We start from the raw sequence: 19693 nt of genomic DNA on the forward strand, positions 1-19693 counted from the left end.
CTTGAAAACACAAAGGCATAAAGATACATACGCCCCTATGTTCATTGCAGCATTACACACAATAGCCAAGACTCGGAAGCAACCTAGGTGCCCATCAAGGGACAAATAGATAAAGAAGATGTGGTATATATACAAAATGGAACACTATTCAGCCATAAGAAATGATGAAATCTGGCCACTTGTGACAACATGGATGGTCCTTGAGGGTATTATGCTGCGTGAAATAAGTCAGAGGGAGAAAGTCAAATACCATATGATCTCACTCATAAGTAGAAGATAAAAACAACGACAAACAAACATATAGCAATGGAGATTGGATTGGTGGTTACCAGAGGGGAAGCGGCGGGAGGGCAAAAGGGGTGATTAGGCTCACATATGAGGGGATGGACTATAATTAGTTTTTGGCTGGTGAACATGATGTAATCTACACAGAATTCAAAATATATTACGATGTACATCTGAAAGCTTTATATGGTTATAATACAATGTAACCGCAATAAAAAAATTTTAAAAATAAATAAAATTAAATTAAGGAAGAACATCTTTTCTGTGTTCATCACATCACAAAACAGAGAAAGAGCCCATGCCAATATCATACCTGTTAGTGGTTTACAGGCAGTGAAACAAGGCTTAGCAGAAAAATTAAATTATTTCAATACTCAGGACACCTCTTCAATATAAAAAAGCTCTTCCTTTACATCACCAGGTATTCAATAAGGTGCTCTGACAGCTAGACTTATTTGAGTAAAAAGGCAGCATATAGACCCAGGGGAAAAGTAAACCACTGGATTATGAATCAGAAAGCCTAGATTCCTGCTTTGGCCATTGATGCCAGCTGTATAACCTTGAGCAGGTCACTTATCACTCAGATTCGCACATATAAAATTGAGAAAATGACAATTTCTGCCTTACTTGCCTCTCAAGAGCATTTAGTGTGGTTCTCAAGCTTTCTAAGGCATCACGATCCCCTGAAGGGCTGTTAAAACACAGACTGGGGGCACATCTCCCAAAATTCAGATTCCATAGGTTTGGGCTAGGGCCCAAGAATCTGCATTTCTGATAAGTTACCAGGTGATGCTGATGCTGTTGATCCATGGACTACATTTGAGAATCACCAGTTCATAGCATTTTACAAGATGGTAAGCTCCATGAGGACAGGTACTATGTGTCAATAGATACCATAGCATAACAGTTAAAAGCCCAGGCTCTGGAGCTGAATAGACCCAAATTCAAATACTGTCTTGGACTTGTACCAGCTCTGATTTCTTAGGCAGGTCATGTAACCCCTGATCTAGGAAATGGGTTGCCATGAGGTTAAATGATATACTGCACTCAAGAATGTGGTGCTGTATCTGGCACAGAAATGCTGAACAAATTTTTACTCTTAATATTATTTTTGTAGTTGTCTCTAGTACCTCATAGGGCTTGTTAAACAGATTGTTCAGCAAGTATTTTATAGACTATCAAGTGCTAAACAAATTAAGGGCATAATTAGAATAGTGTGGGGACACATCCTCATCGAACTCTGTTCTTCATATAGGTGAAATCTTTGGTTAGCATCATCAAGGAAAGCTTAGGAGTAGAGAAGAATGGAAGGATAGGGCCCATAAGGAAGTCTGAGCTCTAGCATATTCCATCACAGTGCATTAGGGGCTTCTATGTGCTTCTCTATCTTAGTTATTTTGTTTTTCGTAAAATGCATTTTAAGAATCTTTCATCATTTTGAACCACCAGATCCTTCTCTTTTTAGAACACCTATCTCTTTGGAACTTGATAAATTTCTAGGAGCCCCATCATAGAAACCTCCTCAGCTCTTTCCCAGTGCCAGATCCCCAGACAGATGGCTTCAACTGGCACCTGTCCTAGGTGCTTTGCTGCCAGAAGGCAGACCCCAAATGTTGTGTCTGCTATACGTGTAAATGGATGCCCACTGATTTGTTGCTGTTGGTGATATTGATAATGATGATATTAACAGCAACGAACACTCAGTGTTACTAAGCCACATACCTTCCTGAGCGCTCTACACATATAAATAAGTTTAATCAATTTAGGTAATTATTTTTCATTGATATTTATCATTAATATTATATCATTATTTTATAGATGAAGTCTCATTACAAAAAGGCAGAGAAAGGGCAACATAAGTGCTAAAAACTCCACTATACAACCTTCAACTACTGAAGAAGGGCCAGACCCTAGTGTGCTAAGAAGCTGATATTGGCGTCATCATTATCATCATGAGTGCCAAGAGGACAAGAACTGTTTCACTTAGACCTAACCTACATTCTTAGAGAGCAGTACAATGTCTAGCACTAGCAGGTCCTCAAATATGTGTTGATTACTCCATGAACAATAGCTAACACTAACTGATGCTTGCTAAGTGTCAGACACTGTACTAAGTACAAAGAACATACATATGATTTAATCCTAATAAATACTGACATGAAGTAAATATACTTATTTTGTCCATTTTACAGCTGAGAACCAAAAGCAACCCAAGACTTAGATAAAATAGCTTGATCACACAGCTGATAAGTGGCAGACCTATCTATCTCATGTCAAAGCTCATGCTCTTAACTACCAGCTCTGCTTTGTCTCCATGTGGCATTTCTGGCATGGTAAGAGATGCCACAGGCTATTCCTTCACCTGCCATCCTCAAGCTCTGAGGCAGTATCATCGATCCCACATTTCAACAGGGAATTATCATGCAAACTGATAGTAAATGCATGTATTGTTCAGATTTTCTCTTTTCTGTTTTTTTCTCTCTTCCTAATTTGTTTCATTCAACAGAGTTCAATCTTTTATTTTATTTACTTTTTTGTAGATACTACATGTCCTAGACTCTATCAGTAAGGGACTTTTATTTATAGTTAAGACTTCCAGCTTGGCTGAGCATATTTAATGAAGCCATTAATGATTTTGCTTCATGAGAGGTCTTAAATTGAATATTTCTAATAACTTTTGGCTTATTTGACTGCTACTGCATGTCCATGCCCAGGGGGATATAAAATTGCTGCCAGTTTCTCTGTTTACCTCAACATCTTCATTAATGATTAATATTTTGCCACTGTAAAATGTATTTAAATACTTAAATTGATATTCAGAAGGAGTTTTCCATTTACTGTTTATTATTTTCTGGACACACTTCTCCCTATTCTTTTGCCAAATTTTCATCACTGGAGTCACTGCTTTTTAATCTAGCTGTTAGCTCTCTTCTTGCTAAATCTTTCTACCACTTTGGGTTCATTTCATGGCCATGGTTATGAGAGAGCATAGAGGAAATAGGAAATCCATTCTTTGCTATCAGTCAGCATGATTGTAAATGCATTGGCAAGACAGTTTCTTAGAAAGAAACAATAAAATAAGAGGTCACTACAGGACTCAGTAACTATATGAAAACTGACATTTACTCAACTCTCTTTTGATCTTAATTGAATACTTGTTACTTTTGCAAGAAAAGAGGCAGTACTAGGTTTAATTTCTGTCTAGAACTGTGAATTATTTCAATGTTGGCTGTTCTTCTGTTTATTCTGGGGAAAAAATATGAGAGTCTTGAGAAATGAAATATTGTGCCTTGCTGCTCTGAGAGGCCAAGCTTTGAAACTAACTTCTGTGCACTATCCATCTTGATGGGGCCTTACGACATTTTTAATTAGGGAGGATATTTTAGGGCTGGTCCTGAGCTTTGCTAGAATGTTTTGACTAAGTGGCAAGATTGTGCTCATTGAGCTCTATTATCAACATCAACAAATACTGGGAGCTCCTATTGTGTATTTGTGTCCTTTGACCCTAGAATAAGCCAAAACCATAGACAGCTTTTCAGTCTTAGTGATGAGAGCTCTTGAGCCTATAAGGCCTTCTGAAGACCACTGAGCAGTCTCTCCATGTGCTCTAATCACAGGTACTGGCCTTTGCTTTGCATTTTTTGCTGTCAGAGATTCAAGCTACATCCCTGTGATTAACTCTTCACCCCAGGTCTCCTCCTTGCTCTACTTTTTGTGAACTCTCACCAGTCCCAGAATATGTCTCTCTTGAATTACACAGGACCTTTTCTCCACTGTCTACCCCCATACACAGCTGTAACAGCGGCACTGTGAACAGATCAACAAAATGCTTGCATTTGAAGAGGATGCACTTTCTGAAAAAAGAGAATTGCTGAAGTTGGTAAACTGTGCCATAGAGATAGGAATAAATTTAGCCTCCCTAAAACCAAGATCAACTGAGAATACGTCAAACAAACATTTTTTTACTCATTCAGGGAGGGTTTTTAAATGTCTTTATGCCTCTTGCTGCAGATGAACATATGGACTAGCCATTTTATTCTTTCTTTCAAATTCTGCCAATGTGAATAGAATCAGTAACACATGGTAAAGCATAGGACCTATGTAAAATTTCATATTAGTTGAATAAAATTTCAGGCTTAGCTCTAACCCTTTCAGCATATATATCTGCCTCTCAAACCATGTGTATAGCTAGAATTACATACTTTTAGAGTTGAAAAGGACTTTAGGGCCATCTGTTCTACTCTTTCATTGTACAGAGGTATAAACAGAATCCCCGAGAGGCAAGCTGACTTGTCCAACAGCTGACTAACAATAAAACTAGTAAATAGTACAAAGAGTAAAAAAGTTGTTTAATAGTAAAACTATCTGGTTAAAGGACCAGATAATACTCACATAGCTATATGGAGGCATATGTACATATACTCATTTAAATACTTGCATACATATGCGTATATTAATCCACATCAAGGCAAACACTTCCATAATCTCTGTCAAAGCTATGTTTCCTGTCTGATTTCTTCCTAATTACTGACATGATCAATACTGGGCTGCATGTCTGCTATTAATAGGTGTGTGTATGTTCTTGGTTTGGATTCCCCCAAAGGCACAGCCTGAGAGAAGAACTTGGAAAGTTAGTTTATTTGGGAGATGATCCCAGGAAAGAGGGTTGAAGAAGGAAAAGGCAGAACAACTGCAGGCAACTGGTATTTGGTCTTGCTGGGAACCTCTAGGGAACTGTGTAGAATGTGCCTAAGAATTGTCCTTCCAAATGACAAGAGGCTGAGGCATATATCTACTGAGTCTCATGCCCTATCGGTTGAGGACTGCACCCAAGGAGGAAGTTAACTCCTCATAGCTCCCCTTGCTTGTGAATTTAGAAAAAGATCTGAGGCAGAAAAATACAGAGCAAGACAGTCCACCTAGCTGTAGCTCAAGTCAGAAATGGGTGAGGGAGTGTTGTACAAAGAGCATCTGATATAGAGTTCAAGGCACACAAACCAATTTTAATACTTTACGTGTTTAAATCTAATTTTAAAAACTTTTGTATGGATTAGCCTCAGAGGTGGCTAGTTCACTGCTTTAACATAAAGGTGACTACAGCATGCCTTGGGTCCATAGCACAGCTTGAAACTGGAAACCTGCTCTCTGTAACTCATGTCTGGCCAGGATGCAGCATTTATTCATTTGACATATATTTACTTATCAAATGGCACTATGTACACTAGGCACTTTCCAGATGCTGGGGATAGAGCAGTGAACTAAAAACAGAAGTATCTGCTTTAATCAAGCTTCAATCTAGTGGGAAAAGACATTTAGTACAATGACAAATAAAAAATAAAGTTACTCATATTGATAAGAGCTCTGGAGAAAAATGTTGGTGAAAGAGAATATTGCTATTTTAATTTATTTACTGTGGTCAGGACAAGCGTCAACTAGTAGCATTTGAGCACAGATACAAAGAAGGTTAGAGGGCAAGTGATGGGAATATCTAGGGCAAGAGCATTCTCCACAAAAGGAAGAGTTAGTACAAAGACCCTAAGATCTAACGTACTCGGCATTATGTCTAATATCAAAGAAAAACCAAATGGTTGAAAGAAACTTTGCAAACTGGTGCTCTAGGAATTGCATTTAGCCTGAAGAGCATTTTGGTTTCTTTTATACAGTTCTTTTATTTTTAAATTAATTTGAATTAGTTGGCAATGATAAAGAATTAGGAGACTTATACATAAAAATCTCAAAAAACTGGGAGGCCTGGCATGTAAGAATAGAGCTGGGCACTGGTTGTTACTTTAGTGGAACATGTTTTCTCCAGTTTTCCACACTCATCAGCTTTCACTATTGTTTGTAGGAGTCACTATTTCTTTAAGAATATTTTACTCATTTGTTAGCTTCCTGGATCTTTTAGGCCATAGGGTTTTGTGATTCCTGGTTTAAATTAATTAAAAGGGAGAATAATAAAGCCAATTTTGTAAAGACTGAATTTCAGACTACTAACATCAGTAGTCTTATTTCGAAAATTATTGTCAGAGACTGAATCTAGCATTTGGGAAAAGAGAACATTTCCATTGTACTATAAATTACTAATCAATGCCCTCAAATAATTAGCAGACCTTTCAAGGTGCATCTCTTACAGGAGTAGCCTGCTTATTCATTTTGATCTCTATCTTATTTAAGGAAAAAAGATCAGGAAGAGGCATATTTGAGATTCACTAATTATGGTAAACATAATAGACATAAATATCTTCCTTGCCAAAAACTCACCAAAAAAATCAACAGCTAAGGAAGTAAAGAAAAGGAAAAGAATGAACAGTTAAAGCAGTTAAAGAAATCTGTTCAAAATTCAGAATGACTAGTGCTATGCAAATTAATGAAATCAAGACAAATAGCAAGAAAACAAAAACATTAATTAAAGCTTGACTTTACCTACACTGAAGGAGGCATATAGTAAAGAATATTAATGCCATGTAAAACAGTTCACATACATATACACAAAACCTCACAGAAACAATCAACATACTGATTCTCTACAAAAAGCTAAGTGAATAAAAAAGATACAGGTACATAGATGAGAATTCCGAGCTTTTTAAAACACAGTTGAGGAGACTGATGGCTTCCTGGATTTTCAACCCTTTAACTTCTTGATATGTACTCACCACCATGGGTTAAATAAACACATTGCTGTAGCCAGATACTGAGAAATTGATTCACTGCCTTATGCTCTAAAGCATATGTCTATCCCAGAGTCATGAGAACTTAGGGCCAGATTGTCTCAGTTGAGGTCTTTTAGGAGGGTCAAGGTGCATGAACAGACTGCAGACAAGAAACTGAGGGGCCAGCCCTGTGGCTTAGTGGTTAAGTTCAGCACTTTCTGCAGCCCATGGGTTTGAATCCTGGGTGCAGATATCTACACCACTCATCAGCCATGCTGTGGTGGCAACCCACATACAAAATAGAGGAAGACTGGCACAGACGTTAGCTCAAGGCTAATCTTCCTCAAGCAAAAAAAAAAATTAAAAAGAGGAGGATTGGCAATGGATGTTAGCTCAGGGAGAATCTTCCTTAGCAAAAAAAAAAAAAAAAGAAAAGAAACGAAACAAAACTTATATTCTACAGAGCCTGAGACATACTGCTGGGGAGGAAGCTTTAGGTTCTGACCAGATGAGTGAGAGAAGTAATATCTCTAAAAGAGATGGCTGGACGGATGCCAAAAAGTCCATGATTAGGGAATGATGAGGATGTTGTAAACTCAACTAAGGCAAGAATTAGAAGATTTGCAAGTGAAAGAGAGTTTATATGTAGAAAAACATAGAATGAAAATCAAAATTTCAAGAATAAATTTGCAACCATGAATTGACCAAATCAGCAAGATAGCTAAAAGACTGTATATTATGGTGGTCAAAAGTATGGATTCTGGAGTTAGTCTACTTGAGTTTGAATCTTATTAGGTCTACCACTTACTGGCATGGTGATCTTGGATGAGACTCTTAACTTCTTGTTGTTTCAGTAATAATATTAATAATAATAGTGATAAGAATAAAGGAAATAGTAAATACTTCCTAATGGTCATGAGAGAATGAAATGAGATAAAGTACCCCAACTGCTTAGCATAGCACCTGTCATGGAGTAAGTGATTCATACACGTTAGTACTACCATCACTAACTTTAATTGTATAACAATTGCAAATAATCTACCATAACATGCTGTCAGTCTACACAGCTATAGAACTCAGCTAACAGAGTTCTAAGAGGGCAGTAACTATCTGTCTTACTAAGAATTGTATTCCTAGATACTAGCATAGAGTTGGCTCCTTGCAAGGTACTCAGTAACATTATTTGAATGAACACATGAATCAAAGTAATGGTGATCCAAAAGTCATTTTTGTTTCATGTTGTAAAAATGCAAATATATTCCAGATGTCCCTCTTAGACAGCACACTCTGAATAATCAAGTAGGTCAACTAGACTCATTTCAAAAAGACTTGGAAAGATGCCCACCATCCCAACCTGGAAAAAACTCTCAGTGCATGCTGGACTTATGTTGCCTCAACACTTGAATGATATCTGTCAACCGGTAGGCTCACATCTTCCAGAAAACCAAGAAAACAATAAATAGCCTGTTTGAACTTTTTAAAGCTCTTGTCCAGTGGTTGATCATGAGTATATGGTAAAAATCTCCTATCATTTTGCTTTCTGGCTCCTGCTAAGTCATAGGTATATTGAAATGAAAAAGAAAGCAAGTCAGTATCAAAAGACGCTGTGATATCAACAAAGACATTGAAAGAGCTACCCAGATAAACTTCCATCCACTGACATCAAAGTAGGCAATACTCCAGACTGTATTATCAGTTTTATTGCCCAGCATCTCTGTGCAATGGAGCACTGGGATGAGCAAAAATAACAACTTTCAAACTAAATAAAGGCTCAAGCGATTCTAAAAGGACCAGATAGACAGGTAAAACATCAATGTCTAGCTTTGGATACAACATCATGAAAAGAGCTACTAAAAGATCATCAGGAAAGTGTATTCAGCAGTGTCAGCAAATGTTAGTCATAGTAGTGTGCACTCTGACAATTTTATCATTGCCATCTAAAGTGAAAGCCCGCTTTTGAATTAGTGTGAAATACACGAGCATTTTTAAATCAAAAAGTTTGAAAATGACACTCTACCTGCAAGGCACAACATGAATGATTGCAGTACCAGCAGTTCCCATGGCAACTTCATCTTCAGTTTCTGAGGTCAAAGGAGTTTCAAGTCCAATAACAAGTGAATAGATTCGCTGCTTCTTTTAAGTTTTGTTCAACCTTTAATCTGTGGGAAAGAAGAGACATTACAATGAGATTTGGGAATACTTCTCCTTGTAGTCTCTGTAAATTTATCCTTACTTTAATACAAATAAAATTCACTTGTGGAAAAGTACTATTGAAGAAAACAGAAACACGTTAAATTATGAATATGAAGCAAATAAGCCTTCTTTCCTTTTCTTCCAAATAATACTTGGGCAGAGACTGGAGCTGGCGTGTCCCTGTGGCTACTGAATGAAGACAAAAACAGCTGATTTGGCATGAATCACCCTGAAGGTTGAGGAATGGACTATTTTTCACATGGTCCTTCTCAGTCCCTTAGTCTCCAGTCTCTGTTCTTATTAATTTTCCAATTAATAATATACCCCAAAAAAGCGAATATAAAAGAACTGCCACTGAAAAAGATAGAGTTAACATTGATGGACCTTAAGTAGAAATTCTCAAGTTTTAGAATGAAGTTATATATGAGAAAATTATAACTACCCCATCAATTCAAACATTTTTTCCTATGCTCTATGCTTCATTACTTAAACGTAATAGAAATGTGCAGCTCTAGTGCCTACTGAGAGAAATTCTACCAACTATGAGTAGCTGTCTATTACGTTCTCTTGGACAAATCCAGAGCATGATTAAGAACAGTAATTCTTCCGTTAGCCAGGAATCTTAAAACAGGAGAACTCTGTGGTAAACAGAGGCTGCTTGTTCTGTGTACCAAAAACTACAAAAATTATGCTAGTGTCTGGCAAGCAAAAGGTGCTCCATATATGCATAAATACATGGCAGGATGGCAGAATGGATGGGAGAAGGGATGTGTACAGCTACAAAGTAGGTAAAGGAATGAGTGAAGCAGGCAGGCAGACACAGGCACTCTGGAGGCCACAGACATGCCCTGTCTGAAGGGGCAGCTGCTCCTCAGCTCAAGCTGATGGCTCACATGTGAGGCACAGACCTAGGGTTGCAGGAGCACCTACAACTTTTCAAAGAAAAATTGAAAATATTATCATATGTTGAAAATCTCCCAAGTTTTAAATGTTGGAAACCAATTCAAAATGTATATATTTTTAAACACTGTGTAAACCAAACAAAGCCAAATTTCCCTCATGTGCCGAAGGTTTTCAGCATGACCTTAGGAAAATTGTGCTTGCTCTCATCCACCCGTCCCTTCTCCCTTCCATCCTGCCAGCCAGCCATGTATTTATGCATATATGGAGCACCTTTTGCCTACCAGACAGTAGGTGAGGGCCTGGACCCACTAAAATGAAGATACCAGCTCTAGCCTCAAGGATCTCCTACTCTAGTGGGGACATTTACCTGCAATTTCATAAAACTTCAATACAGTAAGCCATTATGAAGGAAGGAGGAAACTTTCTGGCCTGGGAAACTTCATAAAAGAGATGAGCTCCCACTGGGGTTTGAAAGACGAGGGGGATGTTTCCTATTCACCAGTTTATCACGTAAGCGAGAAATCTAGGGAACTGGGAGACTCGCATCCTGTTTACAACTCTGGCTATAACTAGTTGTGTGGTCCTGGGTATCCATGCCACCCTACCTCCCTCTTAAGGTTGTTACAAGGGAAACCTCCTGGTTAAGTAAATGAGACGTCTTTGAAAACTACACACCATACAAATGCCAGATATTATCATTATTGTAGCTCCAGTATTTTTAAGCTGATAATAACCTGGGGCTTCTCATCTTACTCTCGTTTATAAGGAAAACACTGTGAGCAAATGCAGCCACGCATGAAAACAAGGACCAAACACAAGCTGGCTAATCAAGGGCTCTTAGCGTTAATTTATACTGCGTGGTCAATGAGAAGCCTTTATGTTTACCAGGAAGCTCATAGAAAGTGAAGAACCATCATTAGAGAACTCACCTTTCTTTTCTGCCCTTAAATAGCTCAGTTTCTGATAAAGCTAGATTAGTTATGTTGTGAAGACAAAAGGGACCCTTAACTTCTGATCTGCTGATGTGGCTGGAAGCAGGCAACGTCTCTAATTGGATATGTTCAGATACTCTTATGACATGCATGGTGATTAGGACATTTTGGATAAACAAGATGTGCTGATCAATGAAAACTATTAATGTCTTAAGCAAATGATCAGGGTATTAATAATTAATTTTGCAAAGAAAATGTCATCTTGGACCTGGGGATTGCTCTACAATGTTAAGCAGTTTCTTGAAGCAATTAAAATTAGCTTAGGAAATGTATCCAATTACATGATAAAGATTTAATTCATGATATGATGCTATTTACAGTGCGTGTTCTATTAAGAGCTATAAATTTTTAAAGATAAAGGAATTCAAGAACTCTATTGGTATTTATTTACATTCAGGTAGGTAAGGTTCACCTTCACTAATCAGAAATAACGGGGTCATCGACAGTAATTTGTGTAGCGGATAGTAGTAACCAGAGCACCAGGTTGTCTGAAGGGAGCTAAAAATTCATGAATCTCATGTGGGACTGTGGTGCAGGATACCATGTTTCATAATCTCAGTTTTTCTGCCAGGGCCAGAAAGAAAGCTGCAGGATGAGCCAAGAGTTATGGTGGTAATAGATATCCTCTGCAGCTCAGAGCTCTCTCTGGTTTATCCTAAGGTGGCAATAGCAAAAGGTACTCAGCACTAACTTTGAGACCTTACCCAAGAATTAGACTCGTAAATCCTGGGGAGGAAGCCACACCATGAAACAGGACTTGGTTGCTTTATCTAGCTGAGCTGAAAGGAGATGAGTAACTGAGAATTCTACAAGATATTTTCACACGCTGCCCCACGGAGCAAAATTCTTCTAGATTCCAACCCGTCAAACAATTCTGATATTACTAGTCATACTGAAGACCTCGGTATAAAGTGCTTAAGACAAAAGCATGATTCAGTTCTCCCTTAAGAGTCCTGGTTTTCAAGAATCTGCAGGCGGGTCTGATCACATAATTATCTGTTTTAACACTCTGCTAAATTAAAAATATGCTGGTATCCAAATAGTCCTAATCCTGCTCAACAAATAAGCAGGCATGCTAATTGTGGAGCAGGGGCAGTGCAAGGTGTTGGGTGTGCAAAGGTGACAGAGGTAGGAGCCCTGTCCTCAAGGAGCTCATTGTTTACTTGATGAGAGAGATGACTAAACCAGTCATAATTCAGCACAATGCATGTCTGAATTCTATTATGTACAAGGTGCTAAGGACACAAAAGAACATCATCTATCTGAGCCAGGAGGTGGGGTGGGGCAGGGGCTTCAAGAAAGCTCTATAAAAGGGCTAATAGTTTGAACTGAGACTTAAAGGATAGAAAAGATGGAAGAAGGAAATTCTAAGTTAAGTGACAAGGACAAGAAGCAGGTATAAAACTCAGAATTTAGAGAGTGTTGAAGTTACCACAATGCAAGATACTGAAAGGTACAAAATCAATTGAATCACACCTGTGCTCTCATTCTTGGACGTACCACTCTCCAGCTCTGTGGCTCATCTATAAAATAATGGCAATGATACCTATCTTCCAGGCTTATTCTAAGGATTAGTGAGAACATATGGAAGGCACTGAGCACAGGTCCTTGACACTGAGTAGCTATCCTTGTTAAAGATAGCACAGTACAGTCTTAGTCTAATCCCTGATCCCTAAACAGCTTTGAATGTATATTAAAGAGTTTGAACTTGAATCTGAAGGCTAGGAGGAGGGTGGGAATGACTTTAAACAGGGGGAGGACCCGAACAAATCTGATTTCCCTGTATGGGATTCTGCTTTAAATGCAATCCCCAGAAGAACAGAATATCTCTTTTCTCACTTTGCTTTTCTCCTCTGGTCAACAAGTTAACTACATCTATAATTACTAAGTATACTTCCAATATGTAACACATTTTTCAAGGCCTCATGGCAGCAAGACAGAGCAGGAAAATGTTAGACTTTGAAATCAGCACATTGAGTTCTGTCTTCCTGGTTTTGCCACAAATTATCTGACTTTTGGAAAGCCTCTAAAGCTTTGTAAACATATGTGATTGTCTATATTTTGGGGATCATGCCATAAGCCCCATCTTCCTCACAAGTGTGCTGTAAAGGTTAATTGACATATGTTTTAAAAGCAAATATCAATTATTATTATTGTTTAGACTCAGATTCAAATCCCCCTTCCCAAATAGATTTTAAACTTTGTGAAGGTAGGGCATCATTGCTTTATTCATTGATATGTAAGAGTCACATGGAATAGTAAATAACATCATAGGCAGTCAACAACTAGTTGGTATGGAAATGAAAGAATAAATTTAACTAACATCTTCTGTGGATCTACTATGTGCTTTTACATTCCCTTCTTATTTAACCTCATAACAACCCTGGAGGCATCACTATCCTCTATAAAATTATAGCCTTGGAAATTAGACTATGAGAGACTATGGAAGGTGTCCAAGGTCCAACATCCAGAAATCAATAGAGATAGTATTCAAATCTATGTCTTCATACTTCAAGGACTATTTCTTTTCTACCACAGGACAGAAATATAAATAAAGCAATGTATCTGTTTTGATTTCTTTTTGGTGAGGAAGATTCACCCTGAGCTAACATCCATTGTCAATCTTCCTCTTTTTTTTGAGGAAGATTAGCCCTGAGCTAACATCCGTGTGAATCTTCCTCTACTTTGTATGTGGGACGCCTCCACAGCATGGCTGATGAGTGGAATAGGTCTGCACTCGGGATCAGAACCCATGAACCCAGGCCACCAAAGCGGAGCGCACAGAACTTTAACCACTCAGCCATAGGGCCAGCCCCCAGCAATGTGTCTTTTAAAGCATGTCATAAAGTCCTGATAGTGACTCTTCTCTCTCTGATTCTGCTTTTCATGATGTCCTTCTGCAAAAATGAAGCCAGATGCCAGTAAGTAAAAGTGCAGAATCCATGTAATATTCATAACACAAAGTATAACACAAGTTTCAGAGCTGAGACTTTGTCAGAAGGCTACATTTCACTAGTGTTAATTCAGACGTCTTCCTGAGACAGTACAACTGTGAACATGTTCCTATCCCTCTAAGTGTAAGAACAACATGAATGTTTGTTTTCTTGCTAATTATTATTTAGAATGCAGCCATTCTTAAGGCAAGAATTTTAAAAAACATCATCCATGGTTCCCAGTTGTATAGACGAGCGTTTTCTAACTCTACAATTAACTAATGAGGGGTGCAGTCAATCACAATCGCAGAGAAGCAGTGAAAGGAACTGAAAGCAAGAGAGAAATTCAGCTTCCTTAGAAAGCAATCTGCCAATCATTTCAAGGGAAAATGGCATACGGTCAAATCTTAATGTTCAATCAGTCAACAGATATTTATCGAGTGCCCATCATTCAAATGATAATATGCAGAATGCAAAGAGTTATGGTTCAAGATCTCTGCCCACAACGGCACTACAACTCAGCTGGGGAGAAAAGATTACTGACTATACAAGTTAGTTTATACGTCAAGTGAGTAATACAAATAATCTATACTTCCTATGGTTATGGTAGCTGGCCTACAGATTCCTCTTAGATGACGAAAATTCACATCACCTCAGTCAAATTAGCTTACTAGATTTTCTCCTTATATCAGCTTTTTACACTATCTATTAGAAGAGACACACGTCCATTTCTATTTCCCTGATGTCATCCCTCCTTCAGTAGAGACTACAATAAGTAGTCTGCTAGGAATGGTGAGAAATGTGTGTTGCTTGGTTCATCTCATTGTATTGCTTGTCCCAGCATTTGAAAGTATGAAGGGAAGCGTGCAAAGAAGAGAAAATACAAAGGTCCTAGATAACACACTTGGAAAACCGTACCTATTAACCAAGAGGTAGACATATAAAAGTTGGAATCCCTTATTTAGATGGTATTCACCTACCTAGTGGCTGATTTGGACTCTCTTTCCTTCACAAGATCACATTAGAGAGGACTTTGAGGAATTATAGAGGGTCAGCTAAGGTAGACAATTTCCCCCATTTTTAAAGGCTTTCTAGGCAAAATAGTGTTTGCCACTTGTGGTAGTTCTAACCAGAAATATAATGATTACAGTAGGCGGATATCCTCTGGCATAAAAGCCAGCTACCAATATCTCATCATTTTAGTTACTGAAGGATATCTTTTATACATTCTGATAGCCAATAGAGTTCTACACACTAATTTTGGATAAACCTCTTACTAAAGTTTCTTAAAGTATATACCCACTATCAATTTCTCAACACACTTCCTCCTTGTAAATTCTTATTCTACTTTGATGTTGGACTTTTACACTTTGCTAATGAGGAGATCATCTTTAAAAAAATTGAAGTAATCTAAATAATCACAGTGTGGTATTTCAAAAGATCACGGGATCAAGATTCAGAATAACTGGGTTCCTGGCTCAGTGCTGTTATTTACTTGCTGGGCAATTTTCTTCACCAATAAAAGGAGGGGCTGGACCAGATTGTTTCTAAGAATCCTTGAATGCCTGAATTGCATCATTATATCAGAGAAAAGTGGTATATTCAGAAGATATTTAATAAGTCAAATGGATGGCAGTCACCATGCCTTTGTCATCACCAGAGCCATCTGAGGCATCTCACAGTGTCTCAGATGACATCATCTTCCCATCCATCAAAGTTATTTGAGATGCATTGCTTTTAAATTCTATGTATGGTGCTGTTACTGGAAATTTTAATACCAAGCTACAAATACATATTCACTATTCATAGTCTCCAGTAAGTAATCACATACTGTACTACTTTTTAAAGTTTTATTTAATTTTTAATTTTATTAAAGTAATATATAAACATAGCTTAAATACTTATTCCTACTCCCCTGAGGGAACTGCTTCCCAGGGAAAACAGTTGTTTTTCTGATATGTATCTCAATATTCATAAAAAAAAAAATTCTCTGGGGCCGGCCTGGTGACGCAGGGGTTAAGTTTGCACGCTCCACTTCAGTGGCCAGAGGTTCCCTGGTTCAGATCCTGGGTGCGGATCTATGCACCTTAGCAAGCCATGCTGTAGCAGGTGTCCCATGTAGAAAGGAGAAGATGGGCACGGATGTTAGCTCAGGGCTAATCTTCCTCAAACAAAAGAAAATGCTTATACTACTATTTCTTGACTTTTGGGTCTTACATTTATTAGTTTCTTTTATGGATGATGATAATTCAGCTCTCTAATATAATCACTTCCAATGATAGACACACGTAGACAAACACACATGTATATCTGGTTCCACTGTTGTCCAAATTTAGTTATATCACTTAATTTGCTAATAATTTTTCAAATGAACCCCAGAATATACTGCTTATATTTCCTTTTTGTAGTACTGGGGTTTTTTAAGAGATAATAATTTCCTCTTTATTTGCTTAGGTTTCTAAGTATATATCACAAATTCACCCCACACATTCTACCATATCTAATGCTTTCAATATGTTCCAACACACTTGTAGTTCATCAGTTTTAATAAATATTCATTTAGGACATGTAGATACTGAACAGCTTTAGAGTTAGACTGAAAAACAAATGAATGTGGTTTGTCTTCTAGTATCTTTTAGTTTAAAACAGAAAAGCAATGCATTCAGAGCTAAATTATACATATTATGCACATTATATAATTATTCATAAATATATGAAGCTTACATGTTTGTGAGAGCTTCCAGTACAACATATGTAGTTAATAAGGAACATACAAGGATATGTGATTAAACTCCTAAACAATGTTGGAGGCAATGTAATGGTAGAATATAATACAAGGTACCTGAGGAAATGACAAATAATAGAGATCATTTACAGAGTATTTACTATACAGTAGTCTCTGATTAAGTACTAACCCATATAACCTTTAAAACAATACTTTAAGCTGGACAACAATATTATTTTCATTATAAGGGTTAAGTACATTGTTCTTAGAGCTGATAAGTAATGGAAACAGAACATGAACTATGAATGTTTCCCCCCCAAGTTTATTGAAGTATATTTTACATACACTGATATGCATTCTTTTCAGTGTAAAGTTTGATGAGACTTTAAAAATTTATGCAGTCATATAACCACCACCACCATCAAGATGTAGAATATTTCCATCATCCCTGAAATGAACCTGAGAGTTTGACTTCAGAGTATACATATTTAACTACTCTTGAAATTCTCTCAAATAGTTACAAATGCAGGATTATTAGAATAACAAGCAATTGTATTACGTACAAAATACACGCTGTTTTCCTCTTATTTAGACTGCTTCTCAGATACTTCATCCTTCCTTTAGAATGTCATTCCCTTATTAGTACACTCTCACTACAATAAAAACAAGAACAAAAGTAGGTCGTAGCTGAAGACAGGAAAATACATGGCACCTCCACCTTCCTTGCCAATCCTAGAGAAAACAATGCTAATTGAGGATGGCACTCTTTCCTGCTTAGCCTAAGGGCAGTTCCAGAATCTTCTCAACATAGCATTTCAAGTAGACATGACAAAATCAATATGGTTTGCAAGTAAAATAAAAATCTCATTGCCTTCCCTATGGTAGTTGAACAAACTGTCTTTAGAATTACACAAGCCAGGTTCAAATCCCAGCTCTACTATTTAGCTGTTGACCTTGGGCAAGTCACTTAACCTCTGTTAGCTTCACTTTTCTCTTTGGTGAAGTGACAGTGATGATACAGGGTTGTCGAAAGGAGAATAAGAGAAAATCTTTAATTGGATTCTGCTAGAACAAGTTGAGCATGGCTTTGAGTAGGTAAACTTTTTGGGAAAAGATGGGCAGGCAATGGAAGCATCAGGCTTTAGGAGACACAAGGATGCAGGAAGCACATTGTGCCAAAGGGGAAAAACCCATGACCCATTGGACGCCCTCCTGAGCGTCAGAGGAGCACGATGGAGGCAATTTGGGGAAACGACACTGCCCAGAGACTCCAGTCTTAGTCTTGCTTTCTGGGTATTGGAAGTAAATTCTGCAAACTTCCTCAAGGCTCCTACCACCAGAGCAAGAAGGAAGGGTTTCTTAGCAATCATCTCACGTTTGTTTCCCTTCTGCCCACTGGTGTGCTGCAGAGTGCCAATTCTGCTAAATTCCCAAATAAATCACCGTTAATGAAGCATGTTGCACATACAGACAGCAACAGGCATTTTTTAATCACTTAAACTAAAGAAGAGCTAAAGGTAAGCACAAAACACTCTAATACCTAATATATTAGGTGTCAGATTTAAAGTGGCAAGAACCATACGACTTTCAGAGCTTTTACCTGGGTGCACTTAGTGGGGAAGTAAAGCTTACTAGTATATTCATCATTATGCACAGCTTGCCGATTGCTTGGACAACCAAATCAGATATATGGTAGCCGACAAGAGAGTCTGTATCTACTGAATCAGAAGCAGAAATAAGACTGCAAACATAAATGCACAAATTATGATAGGCTATAAAAATACAGGGGCTGAAATCTTTTACACTCTGTCCTTCACTCACAAATTATTAACTGAATTTCTAGCACCGACATACTATGTAATACAGCAATAAACAAGACAGACACAGTCTGTCCTCATGGAGCTTATTGTGTTCTACTGAGGGAGTAAATAACATAGGACTCTATGGAGGCTGGAACAGTAGACAAGCAGGAAAGGGCACCAGTATGAACCAAGAGTATATATGGTCTTTGGAAACAGACCTAAGTTCAAATTCTGGTTTTTTTAAAATCCAATACCTGAATTGTTTTGGAAAAGTTATTTATGACCCTTCATTTTTTGTGTGTGGAAGATTAGCCCTGAGCTAACAAACATCCACCACCAATCCTTCTCTTTTTGCTTGGGAGATTGGCACTGAGCTAACATCCGTGCCCACCTTCCTCTGTTTTATATGTGGGACGCCTGTCATAGCATGGCTTGATAAGCAGTGTGTAGGTCTGTGCCCAGGGTCCAAACTGGTGAGCCCTGGGTTGCCAAAGAAGAGCACGCAAACTTAACCACTACACCACCAGGCCATCCCCCAATGACCCTTCAATTTTTAATCTATAAAATGGAGACACTGCCACCTACTGCAGAAGTTTATAGAGAAGTATTTGAGCTTTAGCACCATAAAACAATCTTAATATGAGCTTAGTCTTACGTAGGGGAAACTTAGAAGTCTCTCTTATAATAAGTGGAGTCTGTGATATGAAACTATCCTCTTCTTTAGTGAAATGATAATATAGGATCTGCATTCATAGCCTGCCATCTCATATGATGGTAAACAAATTGTGCATTCCTGATCCTGTGCTATTATTTATAGATATGAATTATTATACTGGAACAATCATCTAAAAAATACTTGTTGAACACCTGTGGTTATGTCAGGCATTGTGCGTCATGGTAACCTCAATAAGGTCCTGTCTTTATACAGCTTGTATTCTAGTGCATTTTCCAGTTTGTTTGCCCATGAACCCATTTTCTTGAAGAACAGGCTAATTTCCTGAGAAGCACACCTCTTACAATTGTCCTTTATTCTAGGACTGCATGCAGATGATAGGATGTTCCCATATCATTTGACAAACTCTTTTGAATTCTTATTTGGTATAGAATAGTTTTCTAGAAGTTCCCTGCATATTAAACAGAACTATTTAAACATGTGCTCACTTTCATTTTCCTGTCATTTGCATCCAAATCTGTATTTCAGGCATAAAAG

The 19693-nt window shown here is 37.8% G+C and overlaps 1 protein-coding gene across 10 annotated transcripts in view; it reads right to left on the bottom strand.

Annotated features, from left to right (window-relative positions):
- The window catches only part of CNTN4 (contactin 4), an 874157-nt gene that overhangs the window by 430009 nt on the left and 424455 nt on the right, over positions 1-19693 (bottom strand). For all 10 annotated transcript variants that reach the window (XM_008518912.2, XM_070576725.1, XM_070576728.1 and 7 more), the window contains one exon: positions 8953-9094. In XM_008518912.2, coding sequence (XP_008517134.1) covers positions 8953-9007 — 55 coding nt within the window. In that variant the 5' untranslated portion in view covers positions 9008-9094. The remainder of the gene's footprint in view (positions 1-8952; positions 9095-19693) is intronic.

The sequence above is a fragment of the Equus przewalskii genome, chromosome 15 (genome assembly GCF_037783145.1).
Source record: "Equus przewalskii isolate Varuska chromosome 15, EquPr2, whole genome shotgun sequence".
In the NCBI taxonomy this organism is placed as follows: Eukaryota; Metazoa; Chordata; class Mammalia; order Perissodactyla; family Equidae; genus Equus; species Equus przewalskii.